A 20,920-nucleotide genomic window follows, 5' to 3' on the forward strand; every position below is an offset into this window, starting at 1 on the left:
GTATAGGTCATATTTATCTGAGACTGAGTGAATTAGATTTAGATTAATGTTGTCAGACTTAGCTTTGTAGAGATAGAGGTTCTTAAGGTAGCTAATTTTTGGGAATAGTATGCTTAATAACATGAAAATAACTACATTTATGCCTGTTTATGTTCTTGTGTGTCTGGAAAAATGCACTCTATATGTAAGCAAAAATGCACTTCTAATATTAAGCTGGAATAGGGCTTAGTGGTGGTTGTACCACTCTATCCTTGCTTCATTTGTTTACATCCCCTTTTTCTGTTACCTGAGGTGAGATGCTTTACCTCTAATAAAAAGCTCTGCTGTAATATGAAAAGGGTTGGTGGATGCCTGTAGAAACCTTATGCAGTTGTCTGATGTGAGTAGGTGAGGGATGAGAATGAAGAACAAAACTGTCTGTAGAAATTAGAGGTCTGAAGTCAAATGGCAGGAAATGAAAGATTAATTTTAACTCAGTTTTTCTTTCCAACTCTTAATAAAAAAAGGCTCTTTCAGAATGAATCCATATAAAATCAAAAGAAAATCCTCCAAGGGATTTTGTTGTCGATTCTCAGAAATCTCTTTTAGGATCTCTCTCTCTACCTACCAGTTCATGAACATGTAACATGTACATATAACCTGTAAACTAATGACTGGTTTGAAAACTGTCTTGGTGGTTTTTTCTTCTTTTCCCTAACACTGTATGCAAACATGTCTGAGTAAACACAATTTCTGAAATAATGTTTCCCTGTTCTTTAAACACTTAATTTAGATAAGGACTTCTGCAGTTCTTCAAGTAGTAATTACCCCATGTATCCTAATTTAAACATTATAAACCAGGCACTAATGGATATTTAGAGATGGATTCTAAAGCATTTGAGTCATGTTTCTCTAATGCAGCCTATAACAAGGAGATAAAAGCTATGTTATAACTTCTGTATATATGCATAATACATACATTAGCTCTGCTTCTGGCCAGGCTTGTGAAGGATTGCTTAAAGACATGGCTAAGGAATTTCTTCTTCAGTTACAAAAGGAGCTGTAAAATTATAGGAAAAGAGAGTTACCTATTTAAATCTACAATATATTGGTTGCACCTCATCATTGGCTGCTATTTTTAAGCAGACATGTTTGTGCAAGTCAATGAAAGCTCAAGGTGGGGAACTGGCTACTCATCTACCTTTTGTAAATTATGTTTTGTTTTGGTTTGTGCCCTTGTAGTCATGTACCATAACTAGCAATTCAGCTCTGCTATTGCTGGGTTTGCACAGGGTAAGAAAATAATTCATGAGTATAATATGTCTTTCCAAGTGGAAGAAAGTCTTGTCAAGCTTCCTGCTCTGAGTCATGCATACTTAGAAGCCCGCTGGTGGGAGATGGAGTTAGAAAGTTCAGTGAGTTGGGAAGTCCCTCACCCTTTCAACTCGATTCCTTATATTGCTCTCTGACTGCAGTATCTAGTATCTCTGAGTATCTAGTGCAGTAGAAAGGAGCCACGATCAAGTATTCCTGTTCTCTAAGAAGATAACTCCTTTATTGTTATTTATATGGCAGCCAAAAGTTCTGTTTTGTGTGCGCAAATGCAGAAGGATTTCTATCCTATTGCATAGGATTTCTGTGCAGTTGTGTGTGCTTAGGATTGATTGTTCATGGACAGCCATTTCCACCACTATAAACTGGAAAAAGATGCAGAAGGTGGAGAGGGAGTATGTGGTTGCAAGCAGGAAAAATGACAAATCCAGATTCTTCTTAGTAGTGCCAAGTAAAAGAATAACAGTTAATGGACACAAGTGGCTTATGGTGAAATTTTTTTTTGCATAGTAAAGAAAGTCCCCATGAGAGTATTCCACACTGAAACAGGTTCCCACAGGGGTTATTGGAAATTTTCCAAATTAATTTGAACAACAACAAGAAGCAATCCAGTCAAACTTTGAATTTGGCCTTGCTTTGAGTAGCAATTGAATTAGATGACCTCCAGAAGTCACTGGGAACCTAAATCTTCCTATCATTTTAAGATCATCTGCTTTTTAACCTGTTTGTGGGATTCTCCTTTGATTTAGTCAGTAACAGCAGGCTTCATGGTGAAAGGTTGTACCCTGAAGGAAGTACAGCCTTTGAGCTAAGTAATTTGTCATGACTTGGATTATTTATCCTGCTGCAATTCTCTGCTTTTAGAATTTCAGACTGCCGAAGGACAAAACAGGTACCACAAAGATTGGTGACCTAGCCCCTCAGGACATGAAGAAAGTCTATTCTTTAGCACTGATTGAATTAACTGCTCTCTATGACATACTTGGGACAGAATTCAAACAGCAAAAAGCTGTAAAAATCAAAACCAAAGGTAAGTTGGAGTTTTGTATTCTGAACCAATTGCATCTGTTTAATGCAACGAAACAAATGCACCACTTTATTTATGATCTTCCAGCAGAAAATTTATGTATAATATATAAGCAGTAACATAGGCCCTGAGCAATATTTAATTTTTCACATTAACTCAAGGCAAGCTTTAAACAAGTTCACTGAAATAAGTGAAAAATTCCAGTTCTTTGTCTAAAATTAAAACTCAAAATAGTCACGGAGCAGATAATGTAAGGAGTGAAGGGTAGCTGTCTTATTAGTATGCCATGAAGCAAGAATTGCTTCACAGAAGTTTGTATGTGCTGATTTATTCCCAAGAAGCATAAGCATGTGGTCTTTGTGGGTATTCTTTTCCTGATTTCCTGAAGGTGGGCACTGGTCTACTTTCAAAATTGGACTCAGTGGTTCTCAAAGGTCTTTTTCAGCCTTTGCAATTCTGTAATTCAGATGAGTCTACCTGACTTGTGCTTTTGTTGCTATAGGTGGGAGGTGCTGGGAGCCTTTGTCACCTGTTTCCTATTCTGTCTGGCACAAATGTTCCTGTGTCATCTAGGCCTTGCCCATCCAGTGTTTGCTTAGGCTCTAATGCAGTTGTTATGATGAATAGCACCATATAAAGTGGAAGATTTAAACTGTTGCAGAGGAGGCAGAGACAGCTGCACCATGTCACTTTCTTCTGCAAGCCATTGGAGCATATGTTTAATCACAGTGCTTTCCTTGGGAGCATAGAAAGCATGGAAACCAATTTCTTGATGCTGGAGATTTTCAGTGCTTTGTTTGGTTTTGTATTCTTGGCTTTTGCTAAATGCTTTACAAGAGCTTGAGATGTGTTACCGGTTAATCACAAGCCTGCTTTGGCCAAAACTCTGTTGTCAAGGTTCAGTGAATGTGACAGTGCATAGCTCACTTTAAATAATTGAAAGCAACAGAGAGCATAGAGAGATACACAGCAAGGTACAATAGATTCTTCAGAATATGTTCTTCACTTTACAGTAGCAGTAAACAGCTTTTTTAATGCAAAAGGCACACACAGAAACATGAACAAGACCTTGATCGCTTGAATGCATTTTCTTCTTGCAGGAGTACTTGTGCTGTCACTAATAAACAGAGACAAAGCACTTTCTTATCTTGTATTTTGGGTCTTACTTATAACTATTTCTTCTTACAAAATTAATTGTTAATTGAATTTCACTCTCAACATTATTATCTGAATGGCAGGCATTCATAAAATGCTGAATTGATTAAAAACTTCTTTAAAAGGTAAAAAAGAGAGGCTAGATTAATGGCAATGTGTAGGAACTGGACAATGACATCAGCTTTTCTGCCAAGCTAATGGTGCTTTTGCAATGTGCTGCCTTCAGTGCCTTTTTGGTCTGTCTGACCCTTACCTCTTCACCCCTTAAGTGTTTGGCCAATTGATTCATACAGCAGTGGGTGTATTAATTTTCTCCTTTATACCTGAGTATGTAAAGATGATGAAAACATCATTCTTGTGGGGAATGCTGTGCTGTGCCCAGTGCTGCTTTTTTATTGACCTCCTGGATTTTGTTTTTTCAACTACATTTCAATGGAAACTTTATTATTGGCAATAACTTTGAGATAATAAAGCTATGGGGTATGGATATTGCCTGTATGGGTGAGTCCCTTGTATTTTATAGGTAGAATTTTTATGCTGACAGAGATACAAGAACTTCTGGTTTGGCACTGAAATTGATCTTTCTTTGATGTATATCATGTTTTCTCAAGGGCTGACAGTTTTTTTTAGTAATCGCATCTGTTCTGTGTTCAATATTGGCATGGCATCATACCAAGCAGCAGATTTTGACTACTTGTATTGTTATATTCTGCTCCAGAAAACTTGCACATACAGCAATTATCAGTACTTCTTGCAGAGAAGTTCTGTCTCAGCAACTTTGGGTTAGTCATTATTAGCATAGCTCTCTTTAAATGGTTATTCACTTCTGTTCAACTGGGCCATAACACATGTAAGTCCCATTTACATAAAGACTAGGGTTAGTTTATCATAAGGGCTAAATTAACTGCAACTGAATTCCTTTTCAAAAAAATATTAATTGCTTTGGCCCTATTGTAAAAGTTGTTTTTTAACCAAGAATTAACTGTACTCTTGCTGTTTTTAAAAATGAGCCTTCTGTGAGTTGATTGTCTTGCTGTTCTGCTGGTGCTGTATAATTCAAAAGCACAGGAGTTGAAAAGCTGTTATTTCCAAACCCTCGTAGAGAGGAGTGTTCAGAGCAGCTCTGGGTGATAATTGTCTCATTTTAGTGACCAAGTTCTGGATATTTTACTCATGCCGTTTCCATCTCAGCTATAATAACTTGCATTGTGTGGTGAAGATCTGCATTGCAGGGTCATTATCACATCCATTCTGCAAACCAGAACTATGCAGATGGTTCATTTATGCAGTTTGCTTTACTGTGCTCTAGAATATGTGGATGGCAATTTGAAGTCAAAACAGAAGGCTCCTGAGGAAGAGATGATGAATCCTTTTAGCGAGAATGTTTTGTGTAATAACTTGACTGGCAAAGACATTAAAACACTTTAAACAAAAGGTCAATAGCTCTGAATGCATTGAATAAACTTACTGCTTCAGAAATGTGAGTTTATGCCAGTATCACATGTACTGAAAAAAATATGTGGATAATATCTCAGGTTTTTTTGCTTTGTGCTTCAGACTCTGGCTTGTTTGGTGTCCCACTGTCACTTTTACTGGAACAGGATCAGAAGAAGGTCCCAGGAACCAAGATCCCACTGATTTTTCAGAAGGTAAATAGACATGAAGAAGTTAACTTTTTACATACATGCCAAATGACAAAAACATGACATTTTGTCCTGGATTTATTTGCTTCCTGTAGCAGTTTTCAGTATAATACTCTAGTCTATCCGAGTTATTGTAACTTTTAATTGCAACTTTACTTACTAATTCAGTAAATGTGATATTTTGCATTGCATCAGACCTATTTTGAATTCAAGAAGTAAACTCACAAGGCAGGTGCTTTTCCAGAAGACTTGTTACTTTAGTTCAAAGGGATATTCCTTTGCCCATATCGTGTCATGGTAATGGGGGAGATAATTGGAAAGAAGATGGAGAACCTTGATTTGTTGCCTATGCATAGCACATCTCATTTCATGAGAAGAAAGTAAACCACTGTGTGTGGACCTGTCCTAGCACTGACAGAAACTCAGTGCTCTATCATCACCATTTCAGTCTGTTTGTAGAGATACTTGTTACTTTTTGAGAAACAGAAATCTCAAAGTGGTTTTGCATCACATCTGAAAGCTACCACTGTGTCATTCATGCCAAAAATTGCTTTCTCAGGATCATGAAAACACATTTCTGGAAAAAATGCTATCTGTAAACTGGGAAATCAAATTGCAAATAGTAATTGATCACTCTGCTATCCAAGCAACATCGAAAATTCTATATAAACATTAATATCTTATAGATGTGATTTGTTTTGCGAGGTGCAGACGTCATTTGGAATACAGTTTTACTTCAAAAGAGAATATGAAAATAAACAGTTGCCCATTTCTTCTGCTTGTTCTCAGCAGCATGTACTTTCCAAGAACTGGGCATTTATATAAAGTATAAGAGAACAATTTTGTTCATTCTTTTAAATGTAGCTTGTTTATCACTGAAATGAAAGAAAGCAAGCTAACAGGAAGGCTGCTTAATTAAAAATACATCAAGTTTTTATTTCACTGAGGAATTTAAATTAAAAATAAAGACATAATTTTATCAGGGTTTTGCAACTGGAAAATCTGACAGTAATAGTGATTCATGTGTTGTAATCAGAAGTTTCTGTTGTCAGTAAGTCCAGTCTCTGGCCTGCTAATAAAGCCATTCCAGGCAGCCATGATGGAGATGAAGAGGGGATTTGTCACAGGCAGGAGGTTGGTGGTGGCCAAGGGGAGTGAGTGTTTGTGAGGGAGTTGTGGCCACCAGTTGTGCCACCAGGCCTTGCCTTCCCCAGAAGTGGTGCTGGTGGCAGGTCACACACTGCCCTCAGTGTCTTTGTGCCCAGCAGATGTGAGTGGCAGGCACTGATCTGGTGTAAGCTGAGTACAGGGTGAGCTGGATGGGGGATGGGGCGGGTTAGCACTTTTTTTTTTTAAAACCATGGAAAATGCACTAGAATGACACTTCTAGTGCTGTTCTCTAAATGTGTGGAGTTTTCTGTCCGATCTTTCTTATGGCATTTATCTGTTACATAAATGCAGGTAAACTCCCTTTAATTTATGTAACTGGAAAAAACTCTGTTGCACAATTTTTCTTACTCAAGCACTGGTGCAGGAAGGTATGTAAAAAGGCACTGCCCTAGTTAAACATGGTGGGAACTATTTATGCTAAAATTATGCCATCAGCTTTTGACATTTAACGATTTGTTTTAAATACTCTTAATTCCATCCTTTGGTGAATATTTCTAGGCATATTATTTAGAGGAAAAAATATTATATGGGTTTTAAGTACTTTCATGGAATTTTCTGCAAATTTATCCATGTGAAGGATTGCAGACTTTTGAGTCTGTTAGGAGAATGTCAGAATTTGCAAATCAGAGACTTGTTTAAAGCCTAGAAGTTCTTAGTTCTCCTCTTGTAAAGTCCTAGAGTATTCATGAGAATGTTACCTTAATTATTTTGATTTATTTTGATTTGGAGACATTTTAGCCAGGATAGTTATTGGGATATAATTTTGAAACCACAGTAATTTTTGAAAATAATTCTTCAGTCTTCAGAGGAGGCTTGAAGGAGGTAAAAACCATACAGGTTTCTTTTTTAATAAAATAAACAAACTCCTCTTTAACAGGACTCATAAAAAAGGATAAGAACCACACTGAAGTTTTCTTCTACAAGAACTGTAATCCATTTGCAAACTGTGTTTGAACCTCTGCTTGTTACAAATCTGTGTGCAGAAATGTATATGCACAGAGAGAGAAAGAGAAGCATAAAGGCTTCAGTATATCAGAACTGTCTGTGAGTAATTTTTAATTGACATCTTTGCTCATGCCAGTTTGGTTTGTGTTTGACAGCTGATTGCCCAGATAGAAGAGACTACTCTGGAAACAGAGGGACTTCTTAGAATACCCGGAGTTGCAACAAGAGTAAAGGTAAAACTTTGCACAGGCTGTTAATATCCCCCAAAATGTATCTGTGGTTGCTGAATTTATTTTGTCATACAAATTGTATTTTGGCATCCCATTGTTATCAAAATCTTCAAAAACAGAAAGCAAAATCTCTTTACAAAGAAAGCTGAATTATATTAGCCAGAGAAATGATGCTTTCACTCACTGTAGTTTTGGGGAAAGGCTGGAGTTTAAGTTTGAAGGAGAGTCAAAGCTACTTTTCAAATTCAGTTGTGCCAAAATCTCATTAATTCTTGGCATGAGTTTTCCAGCCTTTTGCTTTTTCTTCGAACCAGTTTAATCATCTGAACAGTTCATACACGGTCTTTCTACCCCAGGAGGAAGCTTTTCCCTGGCATTGTGAGCCTTCCTTAATAGCTAGACTTAACCTGTGTTAGATGGCAAGGCAGGCAGTGTGCACTGAAGAAGCTCTCACATTTATTTTTATGAACAGCAATATAAGTGCTCGGCTCGCCGAGTGCAATCTTGTTGGGCACGTCTGTGCACAGTGACACTTCCCAGGGTGAGTGCCAGTTACATCCAGCAGGCTCTTCCCAGTATTTGCCTTGATGCAGGGAGCTAAATACACGCTGTGATTCATGCCAAGGCTCAATGTGTTAAAAAGACGGTCTGAACTGGCCTTAAATTCTAAACAGAAAGGACCATTTAAGTGGATTCAGCTGTCCAAAGATGTCTGCCAGCCTCTGTTGTGTAGAACTTGGTCCAGCTGCTGGTTCATTAGAAACAACTAAAAGAAGGGAATATTGTGGAAGTTGGGTTTGTTTATTTACTGGTAACTAAGATACTAATTTTTTTTTCAGTTTTTCTCCATTCTTTATTTCCCACTTGACATTGGTTCTGCAAACTGGAGTGATTTCGTAGTGATTTTGTTTATTTGTTTGTTCTTTGATTTTATTAGCTTAATACAATTTCCCAGACAGTGGATCATTCACTATTCAGCTTTGATTTATTTTTAATCTCTCTATTTGCATGAACTACTTCTTTAAATTAAGCAATAGTTTTGCTAGCAAATATTTTAAGTTCTTTTACTTATTCTAATAGAAAACTTCTTAAAAAGGAAGCATTTATCATACTAAATGACTGAAGTTTTCCTTTAATTTTCTTAAACAAAAAAAAAGTCTTTTCCTCATTATATAGGTTTATAGAAAGACACAGAAAAATACTTTGCTATCATATTCTGTATATTTTAGGGTTATTATTAAAGTGCATTGGATATACCACATAGTCAAATACATTTACTTTAAAATGTAGGCATTGGAGCACTAGGACACATAGTTGAAATTTCTGCCATTTACCTCTCATAAAATAATTGTATCTATACATTTAATACTGCATTTATTGCAGTGATTTGGTCTGAATGTGGATAGAGAAGGTGATGAGTCTCTGAGGGAGAATTTTCATCTCTCTTTCTAAAGCTTGCTCTTTTTGATCATCAGGAAATCATACCCACTTGACTTTAGACATCTGAATTATGACTGTTGCACATTTGAACCTCCAGTACAGTCAGTGGAGACAGAAGATCTCTCTGGAGGACAGTTGAGAATATCCAATTTTTATACAAAAAATAAGTGTCCACATTTTCTTTGTAAATAGATCCATTTTCCATTTGGACAAAGTTAAATTTATTGAGAAGGGTATCCTAAAAATGTATGTAATATCCTCTGTTCTATGTGCCCTTCTTGTCCAGATAAATAATTATGGCCATGTTTTTCCACAGCACACGTTTTACAAAACAAGCCAGTGTCTCTCCTCCTTTTCTGTCCAGAATAACTGAGCTAGAAGAAGGGAGGGATCTGTGAGAGGTGCCTCAGGGCCTCTGTACTGAGGTTACTTTTCACTCTGCCAGACTAGGAAATTAATGAATTTCCTAGTGTGAAATTTCTCTGGGTGTGAGATCAAGCCTGATACTTAGCAATAGACTAAGAAGGACTTGGTCTTTGCAGTGTATTCCCATTTGTGCATCTGTGAAAGGCCTGTCATGGCAGCAGGGCAGGGGTATGGTAATGTCTGCTCCAACAGTATCCCATCCTTTCCCAGCCCCAGAGTTGTGACCTTCCAACTGAGACTTTCAGAGCTCTTTACTCTTCTGCATAACCTCATGATTTGTGGGACAGGCCGCTTCCACACAGGGCGTGTTTGACAGCATGTGCTAGGCAAAGCTGTGTGTGCCCAGCAACATGGAATTCCCTGTGGATGACAAGACATTCAGCTATTCAGTTACACAAATCATGCCCTGTGTTTTAAAAAGAGAACCAGCCTCACCTTAGTGTATATTTTGATAAGAAGCTGTGTGTCAACACTCATAATTGTCTTATTTGTTTATTAAAATGGCCATGTATGCACTATAGCAACACCCTTGGGTAGCAGTTTCAGAATTGCTCTGTATATCAGGCAGTCTTAATATTTGGGTAGAAGGGAAGCCATGACCCTTATGTGCTTGAGTATGATACCTGTTTCTTACTGTATATTTAGTCCATATGGCCCTGGCTCAGGCCCATGGGACTTTTTCCCATATGATTTGACTGCTGCCTATTAATGTGTGTTTACTTGCAGTACTTCTGGTCCCACATTTATCTGTTTTGTAGCAAAAGACCAGCAGCAACTGGAGTTAAGTGATATTTCAGATGTCCTTGCCCCCGTTTCAGAGTGTGGAAAGTATTGCTGTGTGTACAATGCGTGACTTCCAGCAGCCAAATATTGCTGGTGCTCTCTGTATCCATTGCATTTCAGGGTCTTTGCCAAGAACTGGAAGCAAAATTTTATGAAGGGACTTTCAACTGGGAAAATGTGAAGCAACATGATGCAGCAAGTCTTTTAAAACTCTTCATCCGTGAACTGCCTCAGCCACTCCTCACTGTAGAATATCTCAAAGCATTCCAAGATGTGCAGAGTGAGTAGTGCCCTTTTGTCTCTGCTGAAAGAATTGATACCCGTGCAGAGAAGTGCCTCTTTGCTGAGAAACAAATTGAATAGCAACAATATCAGTTCTCCTGAGAAAAGATGGGCATTATTTTGCTACTGTGCAAATAACATCTTTCATGTAACAGCTCTTTTAATAGCTTACACATGCAATGAAAGCACATTTTCACTTCCTAATGCTTCTGATAGTAGTTAGGAGGTATACAAGGGTTGCACAGAAAATGTATATGACAGTTTCAGTTTATAAATAGTGTTTGCTTCAAAAGAAAACCACAACAAAGATAAGCAGTTCCTCAGGAAATACAACAAATGATAATTTATACTGGTTTTAGGGTATTTTATCCATTTATAAGAGGAGAAGTTAGAGCAGAATAGTCAGAACTGCTGATAGTCCATGGTCCCTTGAGATCAGCAAGTTCTTGTGAAAATGTCCTCTTTGCTAACTGGTTGCTATACAGCAAATATACCAGCTGTAACTGGAAGAGAGTGGGTTGGTGATAATGAATCTGGAGTGAGAACCCACATACATTTACTCCCCAGTCAACAAGAGACTGCAAGTTCTATTTCCCTTGCCTGCAGGCAGAGCAATGGCTCATTTCTAAGAGGAGCTTTCATAGAATCACAGAATATTGTGGGTTGGAAGGAATCCACAAAGATTTTCAAGTCCAGCTTTTTGAATGGTCCACATGGGGATCAAACCATCAGCCTTGGCATTATTAGCACCATGCTCTGACCAACTCAGCTAAACTCGGCTTCAGAGAATTCACATGGACAGGCAAACTGATAAATATCCTTAAAAATTCTTGACTTCTATGTCAAGTCTCCCAGGTCTGAGCTGCCTTTCAATGCTGTCAGGTTGGTTAGAGTAGGGGGTTGGTGCTTTGGCCTGCTACAGTGTTCTTGATTTTGCAGTACTGACTGTCAAGTTAAAACTGGCCAGAACACTTCAGATGGTGCTGGCAGCAAAGAGCTCCACAAGGTTGTTTCATTTACTGGATAGTGATCGGAGCCAGGAGGGTTTCTGCTTGTGCTCCTGAGCTGTCTGAAGGCTTATGTGGTTTTACTTACCCAGAAGTACTCAGGTGCCAGGATCCAGACCACTTCCTATATTGAACCAGAGGATTTACTTCAAAGCAGACCCAGCACTTCATGGACTCCCATTGTTTAAATAGTTTTTTTTGTTGGTTACATGCAATAAGATTAGTTGGTAGAGAAAAAGGACCATCTTTGTAACAGTAGTCAGTATTTTTCATGATACTGTGACTAAGTAGTGTGGTTAGAATTAAATATTTAAAGAACAATTTGAACAATTTAATTTACTAATTTAAATAATGTAAGCAGCTAAAATTCAATTGTTGCAGACAGAAACTCTTCATTTAAGTAATGAATTTTAATTGTTTTGCAATTGTTTTTTTTGCTTACTTTCCTAGGAAAAGATTGATTCTCAATTTTTTTAGCATTGTGACATATGGTGTTTTGAAGCTAAATTTAAGCCTCACTTTTAATGTGTGTCTTTCTAAAGCAGGTAGATAATATTGCTTTCACTACTTGATGTTTTAAATGTTTATACAATTTGCCACTCATTTATTCAGAGCCTTCATTTTTGGTATGGTAGAAGGTAATCAGCAAGGTGGGTTTTCTTTTTTATTTCATCAATGAACTTTTATTTTTGTTTGGTGGTGTCTCCTGAGTTGATTTGGATGAAATGTATTTGAAATAGCAATTCAGTTGGAATCCCAGCAGGATGCATGGGAACAACCCTGTTGAATTTTGAAATCATGTGATAAAACTATGTTGTACAGGTATCCCCTTCTTCACTTTTTTTATGTATGGCCTGATTCATTAGGAGTCTACTGAGAAGACTTGCCAGAGCACGTCCTCTAAAGCATGACAGGAGGAAGTTTATGACAAGTGACAAATGTGGGACTTTCTGCACTGCCAGAACATAGAAGCTCTTCTAGGAGCTGTGGGAGTGTAGGGATGCATTCATTGTGCAGCTTGGGTGAACAATGCACTGCTGAGCAATTGGTAAAAGACAGAAGCAACGTTGCTTTTCTTTAATCACCTCTTTTGGTGCAGCACTGTCTGCTCTAGATACGTGTTAAGCTTCTCCTCTCTTGGTTTCATCCCCGCTGGTTTGGCATTGCAGCTGCTGTTGGTTATGTGGCTGGAGACCTGCCTTCCTCAGTTACATGTGGTGCTCATTCTGTGTGAGTGACTTGGGAGATCATGCCACTGTGAAGGCAGCCAGAGAAGCTGTGAAAGCAGTGTTGGCCCTTTGGTGTGTTGGGGCACAGGCTCAGGAAGGGAAGAAACGTTAGCTATCCCTTCTTGTAGCATTGCAAAATAAAAAGGAATCACAAGGCATCTAGAAAACAGTGCCAAAAGACTGCTGAGTCACACCAACTGAATCCTAAAAGAACATTTGGAAATGAGTATCGGAAAACCAGGATCTGCCAGTCCTTTGTCATACTATGATAATTAGCCATGTGTATGCATTCAGCATTTTGCAAGAAGTTTGAACTTAGAAATCATGCTTTTTGGAGAGTATAAATAACTATTTAAAAATACTGAGCTCTGTGTGCTTTATTGGCAGATCTCCCAACGAGGAAACAGCAACTGCAAGCTTTGAATCTTTTGGTTATCCTTCTACCTGAAGCAAACAGAGACACCCTGAAGGTTAGAATTATTAATAGTATTTTCCTGCATAAATGTTTTGACTGTTTCTGTGAATCCACTGTAATGAATGCTGCTGTCTTTTGAACATTCTTTTTTTTTCATTTCAAAGTTAATGCTGAAATTACTGACTCTTTTTATTCCCCTATATTTCACATGACTTTGGGGGAAAAAAAAACCAAAAAACAAACAACTCAGGGCCCTAACTCCTCCCAAATGACTTTAAAGAATGTGACTTGACATTTTTCCAGGATTGCAATAGTAATCTCCCAGTGAGCAACCTTAGAAGTTTTGTACCCTTTTTTTTTTGCACCAGTCATTATTTTCAGTGCAAAAAATAAATAGTGTTAGAATACAATGAATGTGAGTTTCCTTTTATGAAGTGGGTTAGCTCTTCATATTTGTTCCTCACTTTTCTCTGTGCTGTTTTTTCTATTCTCAGTAAACTAGAAATTTACACTTCCTGTTGCTATTTGTAGCATGTTACATGGATTCTTCCAATTTGTGTTTGTCCTTTTGTAGCAAAGCTATTAATGCTTTTTTCAGAATATGCTTACCATTAAAGCTGTTACAATCAAGAATGAATGCAGGATTTGTGTAGGATGCAGAACATCATCATTACAACATTACAGGCAAAAAATCCTACCAGGTCTTACTGTTCAAACAAGACTTTATTTGTGAGTTTATTTATTGTGTGGAGGCAGTCAAGAAGGCTCCTGAGTTGAGCTACAAATATCTGGAACCAAATTAATTGAAAATGGCCAGTTTCTAACTGGCTACCTGTCATTCACAATGCAGTGCTTTATTTGTGAATTGCTTACCTTACAGAATTAGCCACTCCATGTTTCCATAACCATGACAGCTGGCACTATTGTGTTCACTTTCAATTTAACAAATGCCAACAGTAATGTCTTCACAAGCATCTGTGGGATGCTGCTTATACACCTACATAACAAAGGTTTTGAAACAAATCTTACTCTGCAGGGCCTCAAAGTCACATGAATGCTTTTGAAAATGCTAGCCACAAAAACAAGAATGTTTTACTTCATTATTTGAAGGAAACAAAACTCTCATTACTGTTCTGTGAATAAATATATTCACACTTCTATTATTGATTGCTTTTAATGTGGTTTTCTTAGGATTTAAGAGCTTTTTCAGAAAAATATGCAACATCGTGTTTCACTCATACGTTCATTTTGAACTCTGCACATGCTTCACTTTTCACATGCAAAGCTGAGCTGAAAGTTCTGCTCTTATTTCAGGTACTGCTTGAATTCCTCCAAAGGGTAATTGATCACCGAGACAAAAATAAGATGACGCTGAAGAATGTTGCAATGGTGATGGCCCCAAACCTTTTCACGTTTCATGGGTTTGGCTCAAAGGCTATTGAACAACGCGAGTTTGTCATGGCAGCTGGGACAGCAAACGTCATGCGCTTTATGATTCAGTACCAAAAACTTCTCTGGACAGTAAGCGTGGTTTTAAGGGGGGAGGGGGGATGATGATAAATTTCACAACAGTGTATCTGAATAGAGAAGTCATGCGAAGTTACATCCATGATATAGAAGAGGATCAGACTGATCCAGCTGGGTTCTTGGTCATGGATAACTCTTATGGGAGCAAAACAAAAATATTACATCTAGTGTTAAGCTCTGGTGGTCAGAGTTTTAATATTGTATGTACTATAGGTGAACTCAAAAATAAGTCCTTGGGGAGTATGTATTTGGTCTATCAGTATATATTGCTGTGGTCAATTCTTTTGGCTTAGAGATATCAGCAGGAAACACAGTGTTTGAACTCATTGCCCTTTTGGGCCAAACTTAATATTATATAAAACAGGTTTTGATAAAGCATGAAGATGTATCCTGGTCTTAAGCAAAGCTCTAGCTTAGATAAACTGGACAAGTTGGAGGTGTGTTGTCCATCGGCAGCTTGAAACAGTTTTGACCTTTGCTGCATGTGAGGAAAAGTAATTAGTACCATTTTACACACTAAGTATGTGTTTTTGGCTGACAAAAGTAAAAATGCTGTATGATTCCACCTCTCTTCCCCTGAGAAGTTACTGAATGGAATATTTTATCACAAATGGAGTGGTTTTAAAACTGTTTCACAATTTTATATTATTTTAATCTATATTTATTTTTATAGTTATATTATAATCTCTACTGGAAAGAAATACTGGTTTTGAGTTCTACCTGATAATCTGGCCACTTACAATATTTTGGTAAGAAAATGACATAGTTATTCATGCTTACTCTATCTAGATTCCGAAGTTTATTGTTAACCAAGTGAGAAAACAAAACACTGAAAGCCAGAAGAAGGAGAAAAAGGACAAAGCTATGAAGAAACTTCTAAAAAAGATGGCATATGACCGGGAAAAGCATGAGAAACAGGAGAAGACTCCTAATGATGTAAGGAAACATGTATCTGAAATGCTTTATTAATAGGATCGTAATTTTTAGTGAAAAAGTGGATAGAGCAGAGGGGATATATACATTTTTTTAATTGAGAATTTCAATAGAGAGCAAGTCAATGTGGATTTCACAGTTTGTGGGTTACTGGCATGACACATTTAGAGGATTGTACTGTTTTTTGTTTGTTTTCACAGATTTTTCAGAATATTTCTAAAAAAATATTCTAAAAAATGCTAGGCACTGAACTCATTGTCCCAGTTTTTAGCTAGAACATGCACAACCTGCCCAACCCAAGAAATCCCAAAGGATGAAACAAACATGAAAAACTGATGAACTGCTTCTTATGCAGCTACTGTCCAAGTGGCTACTGCCAGCCTACCCAGTGTATATAACCCACAGTTCAGTATCTCTCCTTTAGATAATTGGCTTCTGCCATACCCATCAGTGATACCAAGGCATAAGTTCAGCAGAACACTCTTCACACACTCTTTAAAATACAAAAGTCATGTGGCAGTTGTAGTGTTAATTTTTCCTGTAGTTCAGAAACATTTTAGTTGAGCTGTTCCCACTGACATCAAAACTTTAAAAATACAGCTTGTGCATGTTGAAATTGTTGATAATTTTTATAATTACAATTTTTTGAAACTTTTTTAGCCTATACAATATACTACCTTAATTATAAAGCATTTGAAGTACATTATTCCAAAGTTGGTTTAAATACACGAACAGATAATACCAAATACGTGTATTCTGATAGCATAATGAAAACGTATCAGATTTGGGTGGTGTGAGAATCTCTCATTTGGGTGGTGTGAAAGTACCCCCTTGTGGGTTGAAGTCACAGTGAAGATTCTGGTGAGGTAGAGTCATCTTGTGGTCGCTGGTAGAAATGCAGTCTGCTCTGAGCAGTCTGGTTTTATTACCAAGCGTGTGTATGTCAGGCTGTCACCAAAAAAAGGGTTGTCATATTCTTATAAAGGCATTTTTTAAGCTTTTAAGCCGAAGCAAATAGAATATGGCAAATGAATATGCTATATGTCCAGAATCGGCTGGAGACTTATATTTCAGTGTTCCTATCTCATTTTTTATACAGTATTTGACACATATCTTAATGTCCAAAATTAATTAATTCCCCAGGCATCACTTTGCATGACTTTAATTTCTGTTTGTATGCAGGAACCTTTACACAGAATGACTTACATATGATTTTAAAATAAAGCTAATTAAACATTGGAATTTGTTTTTCCTGGTCTAATAAGAAAAGAATTCTTTGAATTGAATTCACTTGAGTTGATGTGATTCACTTAATGCTGCCATCCTGTGTTCAACACTGAAATAACAGAAAATACAGTGAAAAAATAAATGCTGTTTCAAGTTCAGATATTAGACCTTTTTATAGTTCAGTGCAAAGATATATCTTTTTAATCCACTGGGAATTAGGGCTGAGGTCTTTTAGAGTAAATTATGCCTTTCTAATCCACTGGGGAGATAGAACTGAAGCCTCGTGTAATATTCTTATTCAAATGTAAATGTAAAGTTACTATTTAATGATTTTCTTTACGCCGTAGTTTTCTGTGGAGACTTTTGTCAAAATTAAATGGTACAATTTTTTACAAATCCTTCATGCTTATTGCAAGCATTCAGTAATTTTGGGTGCTTGAGAACATATTAGTCTTAAAATCATATTCACAAATTGATAAGCCTTCATTGTGAATGACAATTTATACATTTTTCAATTACAAATGTCTCATTTTTTCAGGAAAATTTATTGGTTTGGGTTTTCCTTCTCCCTAGTTTTCAATTCATACTGCTTTAATTTACAAATTAGGTAAATTTCCTGTGCAATTTTTGAACTATATTTAACTGTCAGGTGGTAAGTGAGGTACCCAGACATGGTGAATTTCCCACTCCAGTGAAACCTGTTTGAAACTTTCACAGAATTCACAGAATCACTAGGTTGGAAGAGACCTTAAAGATCATTGAGTCCAACCCATGACCAAACACCTTAGCTAAACCATGGCACTGACTGCCACATCCAGTCTTTTTTTAAGCACAATACCTAATTACCTTGTGTGCTTACAAACAATAGCTGAGGAAAAATTTCTGTTTTCTAGCACTTGCTGTGGCACCCTACATGATTAGACAGATATGGACAGAACCTGAGTCACCTCCATATTCTCCAGAAATTACTCCGTATCCGCGTTCTTATTAGCAGCTCATTTGGATAAAATTTCATCTTAGCTCTGATGAGGCCTCTCTATCAATCACATTTTCCCTTTTCAGACAGAGGTTAAAAAGCATTTACTGCAAACTCCAGGTGAGATCTCTGTACAGTGTTGAGAGTGGTTAATATTAGAGGGCTTGTGAGGGTTAATTGCTTTTTGTGATACCTATGCATACCTATGGCCCCAAGTCAGTGTTGGGGATTAAGTCTTTGTGTTGGTGTTGGGTTGAATAATGCTCTAGACAGACAAAGAAAGATGCCCTCAGGACTGAAAATTTACCTACTGCCTTTAGCCACGTCTCAACCATCTGTCATTGTATTCCTCTGTATGGTGCAGTTGTTCCAGAAAGGGAGCTATCATGTGAGCGCAATGCACTGGGCTGAGCTGCTGCAGGTTGTAAAATCCGTTGTGTCCCATGACCCTTCTGTTTGCATGATCTGATTGAATTTACAGAGTAACCTTTCTGACTCCAGCTGAATATGCCACTCATTGCAGTGTCAGATCATTTACTAAAAAATTATTACCTGCTAAATCATTTCTCTGTGTATGGTTTTCTAGTTTTTTGTCCCAAACTAAGTGCAATATTTTGCAGCCCAAAGACAAGACCTGCTTTGCATTTCTTTCAGCGTTTGCCTTCCATGTAGCAAGATCCTTTTGAAAATCAATTTTGTTCTTCACAATGTTCTGCCCCATACCTGTTTGGTATACTTTGCACCTTGAATAAGTATGTATAATATTCCTTCATTAGTGCAAATATTGCATAGTCACATTTCTCTCTGCACCTAGAGTGAAAAATATTTAAGTGGGTCAGGAGAAATGGATTAGAAGAAACTGGAAGAGACCTAGCCCAGATCCTATAGCCAGGCAGCTGCTCTTCTCTGTGTTATATAGATTCTAAGCCACTCTGAAAAGGAAGGGTTTGAAAAAGATTAGTACCTCACAGGTGACTGCTCTGCCTGCTGCAGACTAAATGTTGTAGGCCAATGTATTTTCCCTGAAGTAAGGATGTGCTGTCTTCAGTTTTTTTAATAATGCAAGTGCCTATTTCAGCCAGAGGTTGCAGTGTTTAAGTCTGACCTGAGAGGACCTGTGAGGCAGGGGAGGGAACTTGCAAACTGAGTAGCACTGGTGACCCACTCTTCAGTGTGTTGTCAGTCCTCTCATAGGTTTATAGCTTAATATGTTGTGATATGGAGCCAGCCCCTCACTTGGGTATTTTGGGCTGTGCTGTTCAGAGAATAGGTCCTGTCATTCAGCTCTTAGAGGTTTTAGGCCATGTTTTATTTCCCACTAACCTGTACAGTGTATGGGCTTGGGGATGCTCAGGTTCTGTTCTCTCTGTAGTTTGGCAGCATGAATATATTGTGCAGCTGAGCATGATTTCTCCTGGAAATGCAGGTGGTGAAAGTGGCAAAATGCATTAATTAGCTGAGCTAATAATGATTCTCTGTGAATAAACAAAGTAATTATTCTGTTTGATCTTTGACCATAATGTTAGAGCTCTGTGTGTCCACAGAGTCTTGTTCTTTTTCTCATATACTCAAAGTAAACTGCTTTTTAAATAATTTATCATATGCCTGCTGTGTAGGAAAAAAAAAAAAGTCATCCAGCTGAAGTTGGAGACACTCCATTAAAATCAACTAAGACAAAATGATCAAGATCAAGAACTGTATACAAAAATGAAAGCTAGTTTAAATTGACCAATTTGAATTTGGTGGAAGACCAGATAGGTCTATAAACAATAATTTCATCTTTAAAAATGTAATTTCCTTTTGCCAGAATCCCAGAAGTTTGGAAAGAGGCAAAAAAATTTTTAGCAGGATTTACTACCTAGCAGATGGCTATAGACACTGTTCCTGTAGGTGGAGGCCTTAAAAAACAGATGTGACAAGTTTAGAGTTAATCTAGGGGAAATCTCACAGAGATCTCTTGCAATCTTGCAAGTCTTTGATTCCACAATTACTACATAGCAAATTCTCAATGTGATGATTCTTGCTGCTTTTGACAGAAGTAGTTATGGTGTCTAGGATTTTTAAATCGATAAATAATAAGACTGGACAAAAAGGATTGTTTGGTTAAAATTGCTTACCATAACTCATCATTTGTATAGTAATGAACCTTCAGCTTTCTCAGGAAACTATTCTTCCAATTCTGCTCACGTTTGTACTTGTTCTGTACTCATTTAACTCTGATGGTTTCAGAGAAGCTATTTTAGATTCACAGGTGCCTGGATTTATTAATTGATTATGGAAGAAAAAATATTCAGCCTTGCAATTGGGTAAATTGGGGTGGGAAAGGAGGCAATGAACTGCCATAATCAACCTTGAGTACAGAGACTCTTAGTTTATTTTCCTATCAAAAGGAGTAGGTTTGGGTAAATGATAATGTAATAGGAATAGAAATATTTCCAGGAACAGAAATCAGGACCTTATTCACAAATAAATTATATATTTTGTAACTTGAAATGTCATGTACCTACAAGTGGGACAGAAAAGCTGTCTTTTGTCCTCCTTCTCTGTAGCTAATATAATCAATATTCATCATCAAGGACTTATGGTTTGAAATCAAATACAAATCCATCATATAGTCAGACTGTTATATAGGGCAGATTGCCTAGCTGAACAATAAGAAATAGGGAGAAAAACCTGCAGTAGTGAATATCTGTTTTTAAAAAATAAAGTTTACAAAAAGGAAAGAAGAATCCTTTAAAGTAGACTGATCCATGAATACTTTGTGGGGTTTTTTTTGTTTTTTTTTTTTTGGTCAGGAAGTTCAGATTAAATGGAACTGGACAGGTTTCTTCCAGAAGTTTTGGCAGAGGGTTGGTGTAGGAGCACTGCCTGGTTTTCATGCTTGCAGCAAGAATTTTTCATATCAGTGTCACATGCTTCTTATCATACCAAAGTGTGTTCTTAATGTAGCATAATTGTTATTGTTATTCTTAACATCTTTGAAAAATAATTAAATGCTACTGTTCCTTTGTTCTGAAGTTCTCCCTGTTGTTAAAAAGAGCTTTGAAGGTCGGATGTAATTTACTGAACTGCGCCGTAGTTATTGTATGTTTGTAGAGAAGTGGAGTAGATAGTGAAGTGCAGAGCACTGTACTTACTTACTTATTCCATACTGTATTTTGAGAAGCTCATCAAAGCCAGCTGCTAGCAGCTTT

General features: G+C 37.3%; 1 protein-coding gene across 5 annotated transcripts in view; it reads left to right on the forward strand.

The window, feature by feature from the left end:
- Nucleotides 1-20,920, forward strand: part of ARHGAP18 (Rho GTPase activating protein 18) — a 94,572-nt gene that overhangs the window by 67,316 nt on the left and 6,336 nt on the right. For all 5 annotated transcript variants that reach the window (XM_014267554.3, XM_074537830.1, XM_005487728.4 and 2 more), the window contains exons 6-12: nt 2,176-2,341; nt 5,051-5,142; nt 7,407-7,484; nt 10,251-10,410; nt 13,036-13,118; nt 14,378-14,584; nt 15,380-15,526. In XM_014267554.3, coding sequence (XP_014123029.1) covers nt 2,176-2,341; nt 5,051-5,142; nt 7,407-7,484; nt 10,251-10,410; nt 13,036-13,118; nt 14,378-14,584; nt 15,380-15,526 — 933 coding nt within the window. The remainder of the gene's footprint in view (nt 1-2,175; nt 2,342-5,050; nt 5,143-7,406; nt 7,485-10,250; nt 10,411-13,035; nt 13,119-14,377; nt 14,585-15,379; nt 15,527-20,920) is intronic.

Source organism: Zonotrichia albicollis, chromosome 3 (genome assembly GCF_047830755.1).
Source record: "Zonotrichia albicollis isolate bZonAlb1 chromosome 3, bZonAlb1.hap1, whole genome shotgun sequence".
NCBI classification, from domain to species: domain Eukaryota; kingdom Metazoa; phylum Chordata; class Aves; order Passeriformes; family Passerellidae; genus Zonotrichia; species Zonotrichia albicollis.